Source organism: Phascolarctos cinereus, unplaced genomic scaffold (genome assembly GCF_003287225.1).
Source record: "Phascolarctos cinereus isolate Bilbo 61053 unplaced genomic scaffold, phaCin_HiC Scaffold_3;HRSCAF=262, whole genome shotgun sequence".
Taxonomy (NCBI): Eukaryota; Metazoa; Chordata; class Mammalia; order Diprotodontia; family Phascolarctidae; genus Phascolarctos; species Phascolarctos cinereus.
The window spans coordinates 178,332,619-178,355,172 of record NW_027555736.1 but is presented as its reverse complement, the minus strand read 5'-3'; the positions used below and the strand labels follow the sequence as shown (position 1 = coordinate 178,355,172).

Here is a 22,554-nt window from a genome sequence, read left to right as displayed (position 1 = left end):
TGTTTTTTAACTGACAAAAAAAGGAATATTTCCATGTACACAGGCACAATATAAAAAAGAAGATTCAATATGAAATCAATGCATTTCTATTTCACAATTTACTTTTTTTGAAAAACTACATAATAAATATTATATGTTGTTTTCAACGCTACCCTACTTTTCTGTCTTCCCTCTAAGTTTTCTTTTATTCTCTCACCTTTTATTTTTTTCTCCCTCCTTTCCTCCCCACCCCATCCTAGAGAAGGCTGCCATCAATAGAAAAGTATGTGTGTGTGTGCGTGTGTTGTGTGTATGTGTATGTGTGTGCATATATATATATATGCACACACACACATATGTATATATATGTGTATATATGTATATATGATACATATATACACATATATAGGAATGTATGTGTATGTATACTATACATCTATTTATCATTTTTTTCTCTGGAGGTGAATAGCATCTTCCTTTATAGGTCCTTTGTAGTTGATTTTGAGTATTTGTAATACTCAAAATGACTTAGTCATTCAAAGTTGTTCTTAGAACAGTATTGCTGTTACTGTGTACAACATTCTCTTGGTTCTGCTTATTTCGCCCTTCATTATTTCGTGTAACCTTTCCATGTTTTACTAAAATCAAGCAGCTCATAATTTCTTATAGCCCAATTACAATCATATACCACAGCTTCTTTAGCCATTCCGCAATGAATGGGCATCCCCTCAATTTCCAGTTTTTTGCCACCACAAAGAGAGCTGCTATAAATATTTTGGAACATGTAAGTTCTTTTTCTTTTTCCTGGGAAGTAGACCTAATAGTGGTATTGCTGGGTTAAAGGGTGTACACAGTTTTATGACTCTTTGGGCATAATTCCAGATTGCTCTTCCAACTCTAAATTTTGCAGCTCTCAAGTTTAAGCACTATAAACCCTTATACCATACCACCAGCAGAACTGATACAAACTTATAACTGTGCTCAAGTAGCAAGTCCCAAACATCTTATCAGATAAAACAATGAAGAAACCCTTGGAATCATTATTACAATCCTATTGAAATAATGAAGTAGCAGCTTCTTGTTGTTGTTGCTGTGCAGCTATTTCAGTTGTATCTGACTCTTCATTACCCCATTTGAGGTTTTCTTGGCAGAGGTACTGATGTAGTTTGCCAGCTCCTTCTCCATCTCATTTTACAGATGAGGAACTGAGGTAAACAAGGATAAGTGACTTGCCCAGGGTCACACAGCTAGTAAGTATCTGAGGCCAGATTTGAACTCAGGAAGATGAGTCTTTCCAATTCCAAAGCCAGTGCTTTATCCACTGCGCTGAAAGCGTTGCTTTTGAACAACTCTTTAATAGCTGATTTTATAACATAGCAGTATCCAGATTACAAGTGAAGTCATTAAAAAAAAACAGTATTGGTGTTTTCAAGTTTCATAATATAAGCATGCAATTAATTTATATTAGCAGCACTAGGAAATACACATAAGGCTCTACCAGTTTATTAGGCTAGTAAATGTTATTAGGTTAGCTCAAATTATGCTGCGCTAAATATTATAAGCCATTGCTATTAAAATTTCTTACTCTACGATTCCAGGTAGAGGACTGAATGTCGTTTAGTTGTGTCTGACCCTTCATGACCCCTTTGGGGGTTTTCTTTGCAAAAATGCTGGAGTGGTTTGCCATTTCCTTCTCCAGCTCATTTTACAGATGTGAAAACTAAGGCAAAGAGGGTTAAGCAACTTGCCTAGAGTCACACAGCTACTAAATGTCCGAGTGTCTAAGGCCAGGTCTGAACTCAGGAGATGAGTCTTCCTAACATCAGGCCCAGCACTCAATCCACTGTGCCACCTAGCTGTCTGGACTGATAATAGTCACATATAAAACGGAATGGAGCACTAAAAATCACAATAGCCAACATTTACATGGTGCTTGATGTGTGCTATGGGCAAGGTCCATGCTAAGTACTCTATAAAAAAGAGCTTCTTACAAACCAACAGAAGAGTAGGTTGTTGTATGTCCTTCACAATGGAAGGATGGTGGCATCAGGGAGGTGATGTCATGACATCTAAGTGAATTGGATTTAAATGAGGGAGGGCTGTGTGAAGTTGCCAGCCTAATTTTCTCCTCCACAGCTATCTGGGTCCCATGGCATGATATAGATCAGGACCTTGGTTTTTTTAAGCTAAGGTCTTTCCCAGGTTTCAGTTTGACTGAGTCAATGCCCATTCAGTGATTAAGGCTAGGTAAAAAATGAGGCAGAGAATGGCCTCTTTAGCTAGTAAAAAAAAAAAAATCAATCTGGGAGGGAAAGACACTCAGGGTTTCTAGCCCAAACAGAAAGAATTGCTATTCACATTCACTACGAGCCAGTCAGGGCCCAAACAGTGACTGAGTGCAGCTTGGCCTGGGACCTACTGTTGGCCAATCAGTGAAAACCAGAGTTATTTGGGTTTAAGGCATGGTTCTTAAAAAAAAAATCTGCCCTTAAACCCCAAGATATCTTGTGAGGTTTCAGTGATCAAAATTTACATTCCTTTGGGCAGAGCACCCTCATGTAAGGGTATGATATCCTGTGTGGACAGAGGGAAGGGAAGGGAAAGAAAGAAAGAAAAGTGAATGGACAACCACCAGATGCTTATCTACCTTCATTTATAGCAGGCTAAGAAGTTAAGGCTAAAAAAAAAAAAAGAACAAAAACAAACCCCAAACCTCTTAGGGTGATGCGGTAGGGTTATGGATTGAATCCCTTCTCTTTTTGATTTCCAATTCTCAACTAAAATTAAATTGATGTATTTTAATTGTTAGCAGAGTTGGTAAAATCTTAGGGCTCTACTTTTCACAGATGAGGACATCTTAGGAGATCTTTGCTATATCAACTTCACAGAAAACTATTATCATTATCTCTTATATTTCTAAATAGTTTTCAAAGATATTCACATCATTCTTTTAACAATTACATCTTTTTTTGGGGGGTGGTGAGGCAGTTGGGGTTAAGTGACTTGCCCAGGGTCACACAGCTAGTAAGTGTCAGGTCTGAGACCAGACTTGAACTCAAGTTGTCCGGAGTCTAGGGCCAGTGCTGTATCCACTAGGCCACCTAGTTGCCCCAACAATTAAATCTTTAACCCAAGAAAGTCAAAGAAGAGCTTACTTTTCTAACAGCATTTCTAATACAATTAAATTTATAGTAGGCACTCTTTATCCACACTGCAGATTAGTAAACTGAGGTAACACAATTTGTTTTAAGATCAGACAGCTATCAAATTTCTTGAGATTGGAATGTAACTCAAACTTTCTTGGCCCATGCAATTTCCCAACATTTTTTCTGAATGTCAGATAGTAGATTGTGGTTTATCACTATTCTCCTGCTAGGTGACCACATCCCCTTTAAAATGAAACCAGAATAAAGTCAATTATACCTGGATCTATTTATACAAGTAGAATCATATGGAAACTCAATTCTTTCTTTCTTTCTTTCTTTCTTTCTTTCTTTCTTTCTTTCTTTCTTTCTTTCTTTCTCTCTCTCTCTCTCTCTCTCTCTTTCTCTCTCTTTCTTTCTTTCTTTCTTTCTTTCTTCTTTCTTTCTTTCTTTCTTTCTTTCTTTCTTTCTTTCTTTCTTTCTTTCTTTCTTTCTTTCTTTCTTTCTTTCTTTCTTTCTTTCTTTCTTTCTTTCTTTCTTCCTTCCTTCCTTCCTTCCTTCCTTCCTTCCTTCCTTCCTTTCCTTCCTTCCTTCCTTTCTTTCTTTCTTTCTTTCTTTCTTTCTTTCTTTCTTTCTTTCTTTCTTTCTTTCTTTCTTTCTTTCTTTCTTTCTTTCTTTCTTTCTTTCTTTCTTTCTTTCTTTCTTTCTTTCTTCTGCCAAAGATTTAAAAGTGGGGTCTTGTGTCAGTCTTGTGCTAATGTCTAATTGAACATAATTATCGTGTTGAATGCAACTGACCTTGCCTGATCCTAGGGCTGTGAATTGCATGAAGGTGATTGAAACCAGTTAAAAAAGAACTATGAAAACCAGTTAAAAAAAGGAAAAGAGGGGGAAAAAAAAAGAAGCCCCTATTCTGACCAGATGCTATCACTCTTGAACCTCTCCTATCCTTCTCTGTGAACTTTCAGTTGTTATGGAAAACAACTTATGTAACAGCTTCTCAAGGTTATGCCTTCTCTGAAACTTCCTTTCTGTTGTTATTTAAACCCTCTTCCTCTCCCCTCCTCTCTTCTTCTGGCTGCCTGTTCTGAGCACTCTTGCACGCTGGTGCTGGGTGGTGGCCTCGAGTTGTGATTCTCTTGCATTAGTTTAAAAAAAAACCTAGTTTTTGCTGTTTTGGAAGTTTTCTTTATTTCATGTTGATATATGGTCTCAGAAGTGGGATTCGAAGACACTTTCTGGCTAGCTTCTACTTTTGACCCCAGATGCCACTACCAGCACGGACCCCTCATGTTTCAGTCTAGATTTGACTCAACAGTTTGGCCTGGGTAAGTGATTCTCTTGAATTTTCTGAACTCCCATCCCTTTTCAGTTGAGTCCTTGGCTAAAGCTTTATTCAAAGGTTTGTTAAAAGACCCATGGGAGCTTTTGGATCTATCCTGGCAGGTGCCCCCAAAGGGATGGTTGCTGAACACATGTTCTTAAATTATGAACCATCTAGTTGCACATATTTAAATAACAAGTCTGACCCCCAAAACTGCTGGCCACAGTGGGGTTCCTTTGTTCATCACAAAATTAACTTTTTGCACTCTACTCTTGATTCCACTGGCCCCAAGATTATGAGCCCTGAGTGGGATGTTTTGGTTTTTTTTCCAGTGACTCCTTGAAGTAGCCAAGTGGGAATCTGAATCTGAATTTTCCTCCCTTCAAGAGGATATCCAACAATTGAAATTAGGAGAAAGGAAAGCTGAGAATAAAGTCTGTGTCCTTCAGAAGGACATCTCCAAATTGAAGAAGGAGAAAGCTAACCTAAAGTCAGGTTTACACAGAGAATAAAAAACAAACAAACAAACAAACAAACAAAAAACTTGAAGAGGCCCTGAAAGATAGTCTTGAAAAGCCAAGCTCTTCAGAAAATCCCCTCTGTCCTCCCTTTGGTTCATCTGAGGACCCCTTGCCCTATTTTCCCTTCAAAGTCAAGGGAGCAAAAGACATCAAAACATTCTAGGCATCTTTTACCCCTGGACCAAGGCTAAGCTCTGCACCATGGCCAAAGAGTTTCCCAAGGCCTGTAAGAATCATGTGGATTTTGCTCAGGAGTTTGAGATTAGGCTCTATGCCTACCAACCTGGCCTCTCTGACCTTTATCAGCTTGCCCAGGTCCTTGTAGGCACTGGGGATTCCATCCACTGGTTTGGAACAGCCCATTGGGATAATCCCCTTGAGCACATAGGTTGCGTGGGACTCAATATCCATCTCTGGGAAGCCTGAAAAGTTGGGGAAGCCTTATCAGAAGTAATCCCCAAGGCTTTCCCTCAGCTTGTTGATTGGGGAAAAATTCATTTCTGCACCAAAAACATAGGAGAGTCAGGGTTTGGTCTTTTTTTTTTTTTTTACATAATAGATTCTTGTCCATCTTTTGAGCTAATTCTGGCCTCTCTCCTGATTTTCCCAATTCCTTAATCACCTTTAACTCTCTTTTATGTGGCAGGATTGAATAAGCCCCTTGTGGACCTTGTCAAGAAAGGCAAATTAGATTGGAATATGATTCCTACCTCTGATCTGGTTTATTTAGTTAGTAAGTACCAATAAACCCTAGTGGAAGAGAAAGAGAAAGATATGGAGGAAAAAAAAATAAGAAAAAGAATCAGATCATGAACCTGCAGCTACAACAGTTGCAGTGCAAGCAGCCAACCTCCATTTTCTTCTTGCCTTTAGACCTTCCCCATCCAGGTTACCAATACCCAAGCCCGTTGGTTGACAAGGTATGCTTCTGTTGTAAAAAGGCCACTAGAAGAAAGATTGCCAACAGCTACAGCTACTCCACCGAGCTGCTGGGCACCTCCCTCCTCCACCTCCTCTGACAGGCCCCGACTAAAAACCCAAGCTGGTCTGACTTAAATTGGTGGGTCTCTGAGGGTATAGAGAGGATTTTTCCCACTGTGTCTGCATCTCTAGGAGGGGTCACTCATATTGTGGTGGCGTCTTATCCTATTGAGATCCTCATGCATGCCATGATGTCTGTCCTGAACCCCACTGCTTTTCCTGACCCTCTTCCTTGGAGTTCTAGAAAAAGTTTCAATAGTGGAGATCCCTAACCATGTGCAGTCTGTCTATGTTTCCCACTCTTTTCCCTTTATGCCCAGGGATTTGTCCAGGACCCATCCCTTCCTTCTCTCACCAGACACTCCTCTTCACCTTCTAGTTCATGATTTTCCTGAGACATATAGGGCCACAATTGATCTCTCTCCCCATAATGACATTTAGCGCTCTCTCTCTCTCTCTCTCTCCCTGATTCCTCCTCCCTCCAACACACACTTTCCCTCATACTCTCACTGCCCCATCTTTGTTTGCTCCTCCACCCATTGAGGAGCCACCCACTGTGCCTCTGGGTGGCTAGCACTTCCAATATTGGAAAGGTCTTTAGCTCCCCCCCAATCTGGATTCAGTTGGATCCCTCTAAATTTCTCCTTCTTGTCCCACAATATCCCCTCTCCAGAGAGGCGTTTGAGGGAATCAGGTCTCTCATCAATGACTACTTATCCTCTGGCCTCTTGGTCCTCTGCAGTATCCCTTGTAAGGCTCCGTCCTTTCTACCCATAAGCCTGGTAGCCATGAGTGGTGCTTCATCCAAGACTTTCACATGCCATGAGCACTTGTGTGACCCCTGGAACACTTGTGGTCCCTAACCCTGATACCATTCTGAATCTTATCCTGTATGATTCCACCATTTTTACCACTACTGATTGGTGTAGCATCTTTTTCTGTGTTCCCCTTGAACAGTTCTTTTTCTCCTTCACCTGGGAGGGCCAGCAATATACCTAGACTGGCCTACCTCAAGGCTACACCAAGAGACCCACCTATTTCTCTCTGGTCTTGAAAGGAGACCATGCTGACCTTAAGTTTCCTTCAGGGTCCACCCTCATCCACTATGTAGATGATTTACTCCTGCGCTCTCCAGATCTTGACTCTTCCAAGACTGACTCCATTTTTCTCCTTACCTCCTTGGCCCATTAAGGCCCTAAGGCATCTAAAAGAAAAGCTGCAGTTCTCCCAGATTAGGTTTTTAGGACATTTGTTCTCTGCTGAGCATTTCCACCTTGACCCAGCCTGCTTGACTGCAATGTTGAGCTTCTTTCAACCAAATGGCAGCTTTATGGTTTCTTAGGATTTGCTTGCTACTGAAGATTATGGATCTCCTTGTTTTCCCTGTTAGCTCAGCCCCTTTATGACTCCCTTAAGGACTCTGTTCCTGAACTGTTCCTCTGGGACAAAATCTCCGGGGCTGCATTTGTCAATCTCAAAGTGGCCCTCCATGTCCCCTGGCTATCAGCTACCCTAACTATTCCCTCCCCTTTCACCTTTTCCTAGTGGAAAAAGAAGGGGGCGGGAAATAACTTTGGTGTTTTATATCAGAAACATGGGGACAATTTTCGACCACTTAGGTAGTATAGAAAGGTCCTTGATCCATTGGCCAGGGGCCTCCCACTGTGCCTTTTAACTATTGAGTTGGCTTCTGACTTTTGGCTCTTAGAAGAGATGTCTCTAGACTTTAGACTCTACTTTAATCTTGTGTGTTCAGACTCTTCTAAAGTCTCATCTACCTGGCCTCCACTATCTACCTTGCGGTACTAGAGGTTGCCTTTCTATCCAAAACAAATGTCACCATCTCCCAGTGTAAGACTCTTACCCCAGCCACTAACACAGAAGATAAGGATCCCGACTACACTGAGGATCACAATTGTGTTAAAATTGTTGACTCTATTTTAACCCTGTGAGAGGAAACTGAGCTAGAAAACCCAGATTATTCCTGGTACACTAACTCCTATTCCTGGTTCCTGGCTTCAAAATGATTCTGGCAACCTGATGGCTGAGTGTGCCATCACCGTCACTGAAGATGTTGAGGTATGACCCCTCCCCTTGACCTCTTCAGCTCGACACGCTGAACTTGAAGTATTGACCTGAGCATGTGAATTAGCAAAAAGAAAACAGGTGAATATTTACACAGAAAGCAGGTATGCCTTTGAGGTGGCACATGACTTCAAGATGTGAAAATATTGAGTGTTCTTGACTTCCTCTGGCCACCCCCATTAAGAATGGGATGCAAGTTTAGAGACTGCTTGATTTCCTCTTGTTGGTAGCAGCATTATTAAAGTCCCAGGACACTCTACAAGTACTCTACCCATGCCCGGGGTAATGCTCTTGCTGATCTGCATCCCAAGTGTGCTGCCCTGCAACCCCCAATCCTCATAGACTTGTTTTCCTCCACATCTGTGGGGCCTGCCCCTATGTTAACACTGACTGTGGCAGAAATTGCTTTGGTCTAAGAGACTGTGTCCAAATTCATCCAGGACAGGTTTGAACAAGAGAGGTGCACATGGAACAAAAACTCTGGGCTCTGGCATGGACCAAATAACCACCTAGTCCTCCCTAACTCCTGGTGTCATCCTGTGATGGAATACTTGCTCTACTTGAGTTACTGGGGCCCTGACAAACTGCTTAGTTTGGCCTGCTAATATTGGTGTGGAAAGATGAGATTAGCTGGGCATGTTTGAAATGTGAAATCTGCCCCAAGCATAATGTTAGTAAGCCCCTGCAGCCTTCCCCGGGGGAAATTCCCTCTCCCTGAGGCCTGCTGTCAAGTTTGGCAGATTGGCTTTATTCAACTTCCACCTCCTCAGGATATAAGTTTGTATTGGTCATGGTCTGTATGTTTTCCCAGTGGTGGAGGCTTTTCCTTGCCAGCAAGCCACTGCAACTGCAGTAGCCAAGTGTTTGCTAGAAGGGATTTTCCCTACTGGGGAATCCCCAAAGAAATCCATAATGACAGAGGGACCCATTTCATTGGTTCAATTGTCTCCCAGCTGCTGGCTACTTGGCCATACTTCAGCACTTACAGTGGGTTTATCAGCCCTAATCCTTGGATCTCTTAGAGCATATCAGTGGGATTATTAAGGTCTAGCTTGCCAAATTTATGCATGATTTCAGCCTGCAGGGCCCAGGGTTCTTCTCTTAGTCCTTCTGAACCTTAAGGCAACCTCTTTTGGAAAGTTTTCCCTATCACCCTTTGAAATTGTCACTGGGCTCCTGAGACTCTTCCTTTCACCCTATGGTGACTCTATCACCACCAGTTTCAGTTCTGCCATACCACTGGGGGCTCACTAAAAATCTTTGAGACTTTAACCGTCTTATTTCTCGTCATTTTCTAGGGATCCAGCCTCAGATCAGTCTATCTTGCAGCTGGAACTTGAAGACTGAGTCTATTGGAAAAGACACCTGCATAAGAATGCCTTGCAGCCCAAGTGGAAAAGACCATACCAAGTCCTCTTGACCAATCAATCCCTCCACTGCAAAGTTGAAGGGAGTTGATAGCTGGATACATCTGTTTCATCTAAAGAGGGCCCCAACCCCCAAGTAGATAGCTCAACCAGCCACTGGTGATATGAAGCTCCATCTGACCTCGAAAAAGAAGAAGACAACAGCAGCAGTAGACCACCCCCTCAAGACTCCAGATGTGGGCTGAGTATCCTATATTGCTTGACTCCACTTTTCATTTGCCATGTCCATCTTGCTCACTGGCTTGGGCTTCTGGCCCTAGTCACCGTATTTTGTTCCCTTTCTGTTCTCGGCCACCTGAGCTGTCCCTTGTCCCCTGGCCTCCAGCAGGTTATGTCCTCTGCGGGGCTTAATTCCTGCCGGATCTGTGTCAGTCCTCTTGGCACTCTACCCTTAGAGAGATCCCTTCAAGGTTTTGTAATTTCACTCTTGGGTTTTACCACACTGCTACTTCCCCCAGCTGGCCCATTCAGCTTCCTAAAGTATCTACTTTAAGTGTTGCCTTAGGACGTTAAGTCTTATGCAACCAGACTTAATATTATTCTGAGTCTGATTCCAGGTATGATTGTCAAGAAATACTATTGAACCAATGATCCATAGTGCCAGCAGCCCTATGGGGATGACATCTGTGAACTGCAGGTGGACTTCTGTCTCAGGGAAAGCTAGGATAGTGGCTTGTAGCATAGGCTGAGGTAGAACTGCCCTAACATTTGTCCTGAGCAGACGGTTTTCCTACCTGGATGATTCTAAGCCTGTCTGTGACTTTCTGTCAATACAAGTGGCTACTTATATGACTCTTGACATCTAGCTAGGGAAGCATTTTTTCATACCATACCTATGTCACTCTTTTCCTTGTATGGAAATTTCAATAATCATGTCAGGTGTTCAGTAGCCTTTACAACTAAATAGATGAGCACTTGTACTTACCATCGGCACTGGTGGCTTTGTATTCCTTCAATTTTCTGAAACTGGGATGGGCTTGTATACAATGTTTAGAATCCTTGCTTGTTCAGTGAAACTGGGGCTAAGGTGACTAACACTATCATGGTGTGGCAGTGCATTCAACCCCTCAATGCCTCCCTTGTCCAGCAAGGAATTCATCTTGACTAAGATGGGGGAATGTTGAATGCTGACCTTGCCTGATCACAGGGCTATGACTTTCTTGAGGGTGACTTCAAAAAAGTAAAGAGAAAAAAAGCAGCCTTCATTCTGACCAGATGTTACCACTTCTGAGCCTCCTTCAGGCTTCTCTATGGACTTTTGGTTGTTATGCAAAACAGCTTCTTTGGGGCTGTGCCTTCCCTGAGATTCTCCTCCCAGGTATCATTTAAACCCTTCCCCCCGCCCATCTTGGGCACTCTTGCACCCTGGTGCTGAGTGGTGGTCCTGAATTGCAATTTCCTTGCCTCTGTTGAAAGACCTTATACATTTATACATTTTATTTATTTAAAATTTAAGATTTTTAAAAAGATTTTTAAAGATTTTTTAAGATTTAGGATTTTTAAGATTTATTTAAAATTTAAGATTTAGCCTTGAAAGGGACATTAGAGGTAATTTTAATCCATTTCTCACCATTTACAGATGAGGAAATTGAGGCTAAGAAGTCTAGTGATTTATCCAAAGTAAGTTGGCAAAACAGAAGTTTGAACCTGGGTCACCCTAGTCCAGTAGTTATAGGGTCATAGATTTTGTGCTAGAAAGGACTTTAGAGGGCATTTCATTCATCTTCATTTTACAACCTAGACCTAAAGAGGTTAGGTTGCTTACTTATCAATGTTCACGTAGGTAGCAAGTGGCAGAGTCTGGACTTGAACTCAGATCAAGTCCATAAGCATTATTGAAGTGCTAAGAGTTAAGGCCTGTAACAAAGAGCTTAGCAGCCACAGGGAGTGACTTTGCATTCAGGATTTTTCCAATTAGTTTAAATGCTTTATTCAAATACTGTAAGAAGAGTCTGCAAACCCTTCATACTGCATCTCTGTGTTCGACTCAGCTGTCCTCATGACTGCATTGGTATCCACAGACTTGGGGAAGGTAGGTCACCCATTGCTACAGATGGGGCAAGTGAGGCAGAGTAGATGGCTGGGTGAACTTGCTTTCTTCATCACTGCCTGTGTGCATCTCACTGTTTTGTCTGCCTTTCTCAGCATCACCTTTTACGCTGCCAGCACCAAATGCAAAGAAAAATCAGACTGGGTCCTCCGTGCTTTCTCTCAGCCTTCTATTAGGGGGCAGTATAGAAGGCGGTCTCTTCTTCATTCCTCGCTTCTCTAGCCCCGAGTATTTCTATGCCCACTTCCGGTCGCTCTGTTCCTCCGCGGGAAACTTATAACTCTAGGCTCTCTTCTCCCTCCGCGAAGGTGACGACTTCCGCTCAGGACCAGGTCCCGGAAGTGCTGGATGACCGGCTGGCACTCCTGCTGCTGTGTGTGTGCGGAGAGAGCGCTTGGGATCGCCGGGGACCTGCTCTTACCTCCAGCTCCCAGGGTTGGACCAAGGGCCAACCGACCATGGCGACCCCAGCGCCGCCCAAAAAGATCCTGGCCCCCACGGTGTCCCAGATCAACGCCGAGTTCGTGACCCAGGTGAGGGCGGCGGGGCCGGCAGGGATGAGGCTGTCGGAGCCAGGGGAGGATGCGGAGGGGGCGGGCAGGGATGAGGGTCGAGGGGCGGAGGAGCCGAGGACCACCAGGCCTGGAGAATGGCGGGGGCGTGGGTGGGGCAGGAGGCCGGGACGACGCTGAGGCGGGGGGGGGGGTCTTCTCCATTGCTTTCTTTTAGAACCAGTTCTAAATTGTGTTGCAGCTCAGCTTTATCGTCCCTACTTCTAGAAACTAGACGAAGACGACTTTCTTGGCATTACTTTTTTTAAATATAGAAAGGGAAAGTGAGGAGCTTGCAGTTTAAACTGTAGATGGGAAGTGTAGAGTTTACCTAAATGGGAAACTTCTTGAGGACAGAAAAGGAATCTTCGTGTTTCCAGCTCCTTGCGCAGTGATTGATAGAAAGGGGGATGGAGAGAGAGTATAAGAGGTGAAGAGGCTACTGTGGAAGTAATCCAGCATGAAGCAAGTATTTAACAGGATTACGGAAAGGAAATAGAATGATGGATGGAAGAGATTTCGGAGGTTGGATCTTTGGACTCAGAAATTGATCATATATGTGATTGGAGGGAAACCATGAGGAGTCAGAGATGAATAAATGTTGCTGAATAAATGTTGAATTAACGGGCATACATGCAGGCAATTGGAAGCAATTATTAAACCCATTAATTTATTGTGGTGTACTCATCTGTCTTTCAGCAGTCAACCAGCATTTATGAAGCACTTGTTATGTGCCAGGCACCGTTTTAGTCCTTGTTAGTGCCCCTTGATGGACACTGCGCCTTTGAAAAGTACTCAAGATCCTTCTCCTTCAATAAAGGGGTCCAAGAGAGAGAATTAACTTATTAAAAAGTATTTATTAAGTGCACACTATGTGACAAGTGTATGCATGGATTTGTGCAAATCCCTCACCCCTGTAAAAAACCGTTCATATGCGTAAAATAACTCATAGGATCATAGATTTGGGGCTAGAAAGGGCTTTCGAAAACTTTAACATACCATGTAAAAACCAATTGTGTATAAATCTTAATGTTGTCTCCCTGATGAGATTACAAATTCTTTAAGAGTAGGGACGCTTATACATCTTTTGAAACCTTTTAGTTACTGTAGTGGAGTCTAAACTCTCTATTTTATAGATGAGGAAGCTGAAGCCCAGAGAGGAGTTGGTAAAATGTATTTCCTTTGTTTCTTTCTAAATATGGGGAACTGTGGGTGTGGAATATTCATATTCTTGCACACAGACGTGGTTGTTTCTTTGCTAGTAGCTTTGTATAGGAAGTATAGAATATTAGCAAAGTGTGAGAAAGTATGGTGGACCAAGAATCAGGAGATCTGGACCTTGAGTAGATTACTTAACTCATCTTCTGTCCTCAGTTCACAGGGCTTTTGTGAAGAGCAAATAAAATTAATTTTCATTGTAGTGTTTTGAATAGTATAAAATTATATACAAGGTATAGTGTTCAAATGAGGAATAGTCCATATTTTATAGACTGTCATATCCTAAGGCTCTCTAAGGGGTTTCAGAAGATGTATAACGTACTGTTCCCACTCTTAAAAAAATTTATAATCTCATCAGGGAGACAGTGATAAGATATACATACAAGTGGTTTTTACCAATTGGTTTTTAATGGGGTTTTGACATTTACAAAGCACTTTACATTCTCATTTGATCTTCAGAACAGCCCTGAGCTAGGCATCATTATAGATGTTTTCAGATGAGGACGTTGAAACTCAGATTAAATGACCTGTTCATGACTTCACAATAAGTGTCCAAGTTGGGATTTTTACACATGAAAGAGGCAGTGCTGTATTCTGAGTCTGGAAGACATGGTTTCAAATTCTAACTCTGACATTTATTAGCTTTGTCACTCTGGGCGAGTGACTTGGCTGCTGTGTGCCGAAAGAAGTTCCCTAAGTGATAAATTTAGTAGATGGTGGAGCAAGTTCTTATACCAAGAGTCTTCATCACAGGTCCTCATATTTCTATAAACACATGAAATGAATAAGTGAATTAAAAATCATTTATTAAATATTTAATTTATGACAAACACTGTACTAAGCATTGGGATATAAAGAGAAAAAGAAGACAGTCTTGCTCTCAAGTAGCTAACTCTCTATTTGAGAGGCAACACATATAGGAGGGTCAGTTGCAGTGTGGATGGAAAAGCTCAGGAGTCTTTAGGGTACATTGAGATGTCTTCCCCGCAGGGTTGGGAGCCTGGACAGTTCTTTTATACCATCATTAGAAATTGGGGTGGGGAGAGTTATCCTAAGGGTTGGAGGGAGGGGATTGGGGATTTTGGATTACCTTTGGTAGTGATTGGAATGAGGGATCAACATCTGGCAAGGAGGAAAAAAAGGAAGGGGTATTGGCAGTAAGGGTGAGGTCTGGGTGACTGGAGGATGGGGGAAAGCATCCCTGCTTGGTGCCAGCTCTGGCTGTGGTGGTTCAAGCCATACCCTTTTGGAGTCTGGGTTGCCTAGCAGAATATGGTTTTCTGTAAGAGGGGGAGCAAACATTTATTAAGTGCCTACTATGTGTATGGTGCTCAGGCAATTTGCTAAGAGCTTTGCAAATGTGGTATGGTGTGTACTATCTGTACAAGTTCAAAGGAGGGAGATTGGTTTGGGCTACAGAGGCAGGGGGTGGTTTCATGGAAATGAGCAGAACTTCAACAGGTAGGAATAGGGGAAAGGGCATTCCAATTATAGGTAATTGTGCGATCCAATGGTACAGTTATGAAAAAACTCAAACTTGTGTTCAGGAAATTGAATAATCTAGTTTGGCTGGAAGGCAGAATATATGAAGGTGAACAGTATGAATGATGCTGGAAAGGTAGATTTGAGCCAGATTGTAGAGGACCTTTACTTTGGAGTCATGAGAGATTTTAGTTCATGGTATTTACATAACAGGCATGCCCTGAACCTAGTGTGTGAACAGTCCTTTCTACCTTTGAGAGTTGCTCAGGAGCAAAATGCTATGCCCTCCTTCACATGGAAATAGCACAGTATACTTTCTTTTTCTTGCTTCCATTTTTATTTATTGATGCACACAAGGACAACATTATATACCTAGGTTTTCCTAATAAGAGTGAAGCATCATTTCTTTCATCTGCTAATCTGTGCCTGTTCAGTTTTTTAAGGGATAGTTCTGTGTATTTAGACATTGATGTATAGTACTACATCTGTGAACAGATAGTGCAGCTCTATTTTGGATGGGTTATTCATCTCTGCTATTTTATATTTCCTTCTGAGGAATTTTTCTTATCCCTGTTTATCAATATTTATATTAGATTTTCTGAGTTTTTAATTGTTGGGAAGTATGGTGGTGTCTTTTCCATTTACCTTATAGTTGCTAAAGTACATGTTTCACCTTGTTACTCCTCTACTCATTAAACTCCAATGGCTTCCTGTTGCCTTTTGAATGTAACGTAAAACTCCACTCTTTAGCTTTTAAGATCTTTCATAATCTGGCGCCAACCTTCCTTTCTACTCTTTTTTATACATTCTCCTTCTTCCAAACTTTACACAAGTTCCAACTTCTTTGTGAAACTCTTTCTGATTTCCTCCTTGCTAATTTGCCCTTTCACAGCTCCCCAAATTACCTTTTATTTATTTTATATATGTGTGTGTGTGTGTGTGTGTGTGTGTGTGTGTATCTCTATATTTTGTATTTACTTATGTATGCACATAGCTCTCGATAGAAGATAAACTTGTTAGGGCAGGGATTGGTTCATTTTTGTCTTTGTATCCCCAGTGCCTGGCACATAGTAGACCTTAATAAATACTTGTCTGTTTGATTCCACACTTCTGGATCTTTGCTTTAGATCTTTGGGCCTTTTAATAAGTATTAATAGGTCTTTTGGTATATAGCCTGTTTGACCTGGGCAAAACTTGTACAAGGTAGGGCCTTTTCAGGAAAATATCAGGAATGTTGCCAATGAATGAATGAATTAATGAACACTTCTTATGTGCTAGGGTGTGAGGATCAAATATAAAAGTGACATTCTCCTCCCAAGTTTACATTCTAATGAGAAGATATGTTTGTGTGTGGAGGCGGGGAGCAGGAAGGATGGGGATAAAAGTTTTTATATTGTGCCTGCTCTGTGCCAGACATTGTGCTAAATGCTTTACCAATATTATTCCATTTGATCTGCACAGCAACCCTGTGAAGTCAGTGCTTTTATGATTCCCATTTTACGGTTGAGGAAACTGAAGCAAACAGAGGTTAAGCGGCTTGCCCAGCTTCATGTAGGGACTCATTGTCTGAGGCTAGATTTGAGCTCAGGTCTTTCTGAAAAGTAGTTTTTGTTCAGGGAGTTGAGAGGGATTTTGAATGGAAGTCAATTGTCATATCCTTTCCAATAGCAATGCTAGCATTACTTTATTATTCCTGGTTCAGAGTAGGAGTAATGTGAGACAGATGATAAGGTGCCCATTTTGAGTAGGCGCCTGGTTTCCTTGTGGATGTAGTGTGAAACATGGTCCTGGGCTGCCTAGATACAGTAGATTAGGTGATTTTTTTTACTCACTCATTCACCAATCAGGATAGTTCAGCTTCTGGATGCACTGCCTATGATGAGTGTATTAACTCTTCTAGGATGACAGGGGTCTTAGTCTTTGGAGGTCAGGATCTGAAAGGTTGCTTTTTCTGGTAGAGATGAGAGGAAGAGTATTGGCATTGGTATGTAGAATTGATAGAAGAGAGGGGCAGGGAGAGAGTAGGAAAAGTTCAGAGATTATTATAGAAATAACCCAACAAGAAGTAATTGTTTACCAGGGCTAGGCAATGGAAAAATAATGATGGATGCAAGAGTTTTTTTAAATTATGTTTTTTAATTAAAAAACAAATTTTCAATCCATACCACTTCCTTCCCCATCTCCATTGGAAAAGAAAAAAGAAAAACAAAATCCTTGTAACATATATGCATAATCAGGCAAACTTTCACATTGGACATGACCAAAAAGTTTATGGCTCATTGCAAGAGATATTTTGGAGGAAGAATCATTGTGACTTGGCAACCAATCATATATATGATGTGAGGAAAATAGGGAGGAATTAGAGATGACTAGTTTTGAGGATGGTAGCTGTTTGAATGCTGCTACCCTTAGCAAAAGTAGCAAGTTGAGCAAGAAGAGAAGGTTTTGGAAAAAAGGTAATGGATTTGCTTTTAGACCCAAATTATCTTGTAAGTCGTTTACAGTTAAAAAATTTTTTTTGTATGATATAACAAAAGTATTTGTTTTTGCTTACATTTCCAGTTAGCCTGTAAGTACTGGGCTCCACATGTCAAGAATAAATCTCCCTTTGATTCAAAGGTAAGCATTTTTGTTTTGTGTCACAAATTTTCTAGATAATGTAAAACTTTGAGCTCATATTTTTTTAATTTATGAGTGTTAGTTAACTTTAAATATTTGTTTATGTTTAAATAACTTGAGCTTTTAAACCAGTGAGGAAAAACTACAGGAATAGAAGAAATTCCTTAATATAGAGGACCTGAGGAAGATCAGTTTCAGTGAAGGGATGGAGGGTTAAAATAGAGTGGTATTTAACAATACCATAAATCTTCACTGTGCTACTGAATGAAAGTAACCTAAACTTAGTTTAGCTTGAGAGATAGGCCAAAGAATGAATTCTGAAAGATAATTTGATAAATATGGAATTCCACTTAAAAATTGTCCTTAAATAGCATAGATGTTGATTGCCTTGATGTGATTTAGGTCGTATGTCCTTTAGTAATTTTTTCCTTCTATTACAGAAATGCCCAGGTAGCATCATTAGATCCAGGGACTGGGAAGATTGAATTCCCACGTCACTTTGGTTAACATCAGTGCCATTTTACCACTAGTTTTGGAAAGGTTGAAGAAATATAATATTCCTGTAGTTGATATATACTATTATTATTTTAGTTGAAATTTGGTACAAAAGTATCACCAGCAAATTCCCCAAATTCCATCCTGATTGGGCAAGATCTGCAGAATTTATACACTTTCCCCAGAAATCAAAATATATCGTAGTATGAGGATGTAGGACTTTTGCTTGGAACTTAAAGTCCACTACATGCATATTGGTACTTCTAGATGGATAATTAGAGAGTGTGTTTTCCAGCTGCGCTAAGTGGAAAGCTTTGAAGCATCCTTGAAAATGTTAACAAAATGTTTTCCATAACCTTAATGAATTGCTTCTGTTAGGCATTATACTTTTGGGTCTGAATTCTGAAATAGTCTTTATTAATTTTAGATTTGGAAAACTATATAAAGATTTTAGTATTAAGTATTTTAAAGTGTCTTGTCACCTGTTTTTCCAAAACATACCATATGTTTTGATTTGATTTTTTTTCACTGCCATAAATTTTTTTTATCCTATTAGTCCAAATATAGGATGTACTTTTCCCCCCTGGTTTGACTTGTACAAACTTTAGTTTAACTTATAACCGTTCTTAGTTATCTTTATATTTTTACTTTTCAAAGAGTTTGTGAATGAGATTTCATTTTAGGGGTGCAAGCTCTATTTGGATTGATATTATTTTTTTGTCCTGCAGTTTTGTATTAACTTGTTCTTTCACTCACCATGTATTGTGAAATGTTAGTTAAAATGATTATATATATTATTTCTAAAACATATTGTCTTGTGTAATCTCAGGCGTTGAAAACTGCTAATTAAATAAATTGAATTACTGTCTGAAAAATGAATATAATCTATCAGAATAGCCTTGATTCAGTATTTCATATTTATATTTTTGGTAATAGGTCATTGAAGCCATATATGAAAAAGAGATCGTCAGGTCAAGGTAGGCAATGTTTTGTTTTCAAGTTTAGTACTGACTGACTTTTTTTTTTCCTCATCTTCCTAACACAATTTGTATTATGGAAGTAATTATGCTGGAAGTGTGGCTCGAATTGTCTAAAGACTCCTAAGAGTTATACTCTACCTTTTTGCCACCCAGTTTCTGGTTTAGGTTGGAGGAATTAATTTTCAACAAAGTTGTATTTGGTTTTTTTTCCTGGAATTTGGAGGAAAGATCACTAAGCCGATGGGACTATTTTTCAGAGTTTATAAATTCATGAGTTGGGAGTGAGGTTGTTTAAAGATCTTCTAGTCCTACGTTTTAAAGTTTAGAAATAATTTTTATTGGTTGATTGACTGAGGCCCTTTGTGACTTTTCGTTCAGATCCTTCACAGATGGCCTCTGAAGTTGGGGTAGTGGTGAATGACTTTCTTCTAGGTCTTTTCACATTACTTAGGTACTGTCATAGTACTTGAGCTGTGTATCTGTTATCCTGTGGTCTTGCTATATGACCAGCCTTTTTTTCCAATCATACATATCTTAATAAAGACCTTCAAATTACATCAGCGTGTACTTTTAATAATCAGTGACTTCTATTAAAAGTTGATATGAGGGAGATTGATGAAAAATAAATTGGAAAGCATGGTACCATGTCAAGCAATGAAAGAAGCCAAAAGCTTGTGGGCGCGCACACACACGTCTGTGTATATATGTTTATATATAACATATGTGTATATGTATATATATATATATATATATATGTAACTTATGCATCTATCAGTCTCTCTCTCATCAATACTTTTTTTGAGAAGAGAACTGGGAAGTCACTGGTTAACATGTGATCCAAATAATGGTAAAGGGGGAGGGGCTGAGGGAAAGAAATTGACTTTGGGGATTAATCTGTGATTTTATTAATCTAAGGAATTTCCTTGACCAATGCAGACAAACACCTCTTTTGCAGTATATGGACTTGGATAGTTGCCTAGGGGCACTAAGAAGTTAAGTGACTTGCTTAGGGTTTGTTACCTAGTTTTCCTGCTTCTAAGGCCAGCTCTCTTTCCATTATATCATACTGACTCTTGAAAAAAAGTAATATTTGATTTTTTGGGGGTCTAATTATATGTTAAAACAAATATATAAAAATTTTTAAAAAATTTTCAGTTCCAAATTCTGTCCCTTTCTCCCTCTCTTCCCTCCCCCCTCCTTGAGACAGTAAGCAATAAGATGTAGATTATATATGTGTGATCATGTAAAACATTTCTGAATTAGTCATTTTGTACAAGAAGACTTGAATTTAAAAAAAAATTAAAGAAAGCGAAAAAAATAGCATGCTTTCATCTGTATTCAGACAATATTAGTTCTTTCTCTGGAAGCAGATGGTATGCTTCATCATTAATTCTTGGGATTGTCTTGAATCATTGTATTGCTCAGAATAGCTAAGTCATTCACAGTTCTTCATAGTACAATATTGCTATTACTGTGTATAATATTCTCCTGGTTCTGCTCACTTCACTTTGCATCAGTTCACATCATACTGACTATATATAGACTATAATGAGTCTATCTTAATAGCCAAGAAATGATGGTTACTGATATGAGAGTCATTTCGGAATCAGCTACCTTATATACATTTAGACCATTGATTTGTTAGAATAATTAATGTTCAAAATTGACACCAAGTTAGAAGAAAAAATAAAAATGAAAAGATGTGCCATGCAATTAAAGTTATTTTTTTTATTAAAGTAGCTTTTCACACAGGTTCTTCATGCTGAAAAATAGGAAAAGGAACAGATGTTAATCAACAGTGTTTTTGTTATCATCATCACTATTTGCTATTGGAGTATAATATCAAGCAGTGCTCACAGTGAAGAGCTCAAAGTTACCCACTCCATCAAAAACTTGATTTTGTCAAGTTAAGGTACATGGCAGGCAGTGGTAATACATGTTTACAATATAAAATCATTTGCAAAGTCCTATGCAACAGAATGCTGTAAGATTATGGGCACCATTCTTATAGAACATTTGAAAAGCTGTGGAAGGGAAAAATGAGTTTTCAGAAAGTTTTGTTCGTAGACCAATAAAATTAACTTATTCCAGGAGCATTTAAAGAAAACTGGAAGAAGAACAAGAAACAGAATAAAAATGGAAAAAAAATGTCAGCATTTTTATAGCAAACATACTTTTGTCATTATTGATGGTGAAACCATGTTTGCCTCATAGGCAGTTAGATGGTGCAGTAGATAGAACTCTGGTCCTGGAGTCAGGAAGACTTGAGTTTAGATTTAGTCTCAGACACTTACTAGTTTTGTGACCCTGGGCAAGTCATTTCACCTGTCTGCCTCAATTTCCTTAACTGTAAAATGGGAATAATAATAGCAGCTACCTCCCAGGGGTGTTGTGAGGATCAAATGAGATAATAATTGTAAAGTGCTTAGCACAGTGCCTGACACATAGTAAGTGCTATATAAATGTTAGCTGTTATTATTTTTGTTACGTTTGGATCCTTAACATCTTAGTTCTTTGTGCTTTTTGAAGAAGTGGAAATGGCACTATGCAAAATGAAGACAGGAAGAACATCTCAACCAGACCAAGTTTTTACAGAGTAGGAAGTCTGTGCTGGATGTAACACAATTTTGAGGGCATACACAGATGGCTCAATTTTCAAGAAAGCTGAAAGAGGGAGGTACCAACAATTGGAAAAAATAACGGTACTGCTGAAAAAGGCAGTCAAGACGATGTCAATAACTGGCAGCCCGAATGCTTACTTTTTTATTTCCATAAAATTTTTATGAAAACAACCTACATGTATGTTGTGGATATCCTTGATGGAAAAAAGACAAGGAAACAGGCAGGCTTTCACCAATAGTATTCTCACCTAGACCACATCTTTATAGTCACACAGTTGACTGAAAGTTGCAGAGAATATAAGATCACGTTGTGCTTGTTATTTGTTGACTATAAAAAAGTGTTTGATTAAGTGGAGCCAAATCTCGTTCAGCCAGAATCTCATTCAGCAAGGTGTCTTCCTTATACATATGCTATGATTACATAGAATTTCTTGATTGATGCAATATAGAAATGACTGTGTATCCTTCTGTTATTAGCTGCAGTTATAGAAGATGTCCAGTAGAGCATCCGTTTTGAAAGAGTCTCTATATTTGCATGTTAAGGGTCTTTCTCACTGTTTGTAGATGATTTGTATTAAGCCCTTACACATTTCTGAGCCTTCTAAATGAGATTTATAGTCAGCCTAACAGTTGGCCTAGGCAAAGCCAAATGGATGAAGAATAACAGATGATGTTTAAAGTACAATGTATTTTAGTTTATTTTTTGTGTTTTATTCTTAGAAAGTACATTTGGAAAAATACTGAGAAAGGAGTAAACTATCGTAAATGCCAAGGTATAAACTGGCATTTTTGGATAAGTAATGTAATTCATGCTCTAACGGAAGATAAAATCATGTACCTAAAACCGGCAGATTAGATTTTTTAAAAAAGTAATTTAAGTAAATATTTAATATTAGGACCTGTTGCTTATGCTTACTAAATTTTTAGAATGTGGTATTGAGTGTTTGTTTTATTTAAATCTACTACTTATTCCATTGATTTACTTGGGATTAATATGCCATTCTTTTGCTACTATTTCACTTTTTGGAAAAAAAGTATTTATTTATTTTTAGTTTTCAACATTCACTTCCATGAGATT

At 39.6% G+C, this 22,554-nt stretch overlaps 1 protein-coding gene across 1 annotated transcript in view; it reads left to right on the top strand.

Annotated features, from left to right (window-relative positions):
* Positions 1-11,814: 11,814 nt before the first annotated feature.
* The window catches only part of AQR (aquarius intron-binding spliceosomal factor), a 106,529-nt gene continuing 95,789 nt past the window's right edge, over positions 11,815-22,554 (top strand). The window contains exons 1-3 of the mRNA XM_020994828.2: positions 11,815-12,043; positions 17,324-17,380; positions 18,812-18,852. Of these exons, the coding sequence (XP_020850487.1) occupies positions 11,969-12,043; positions 17,324-17,380; positions 18,812-18,852 (173 nt within the window). The 5' untranslated portion in view covers positions 11,815-11,968. The remainder of the gene's footprint in view (positions 12,044-17,323; positions 17,381-18,811; positions 18,853-22,554) is intronic.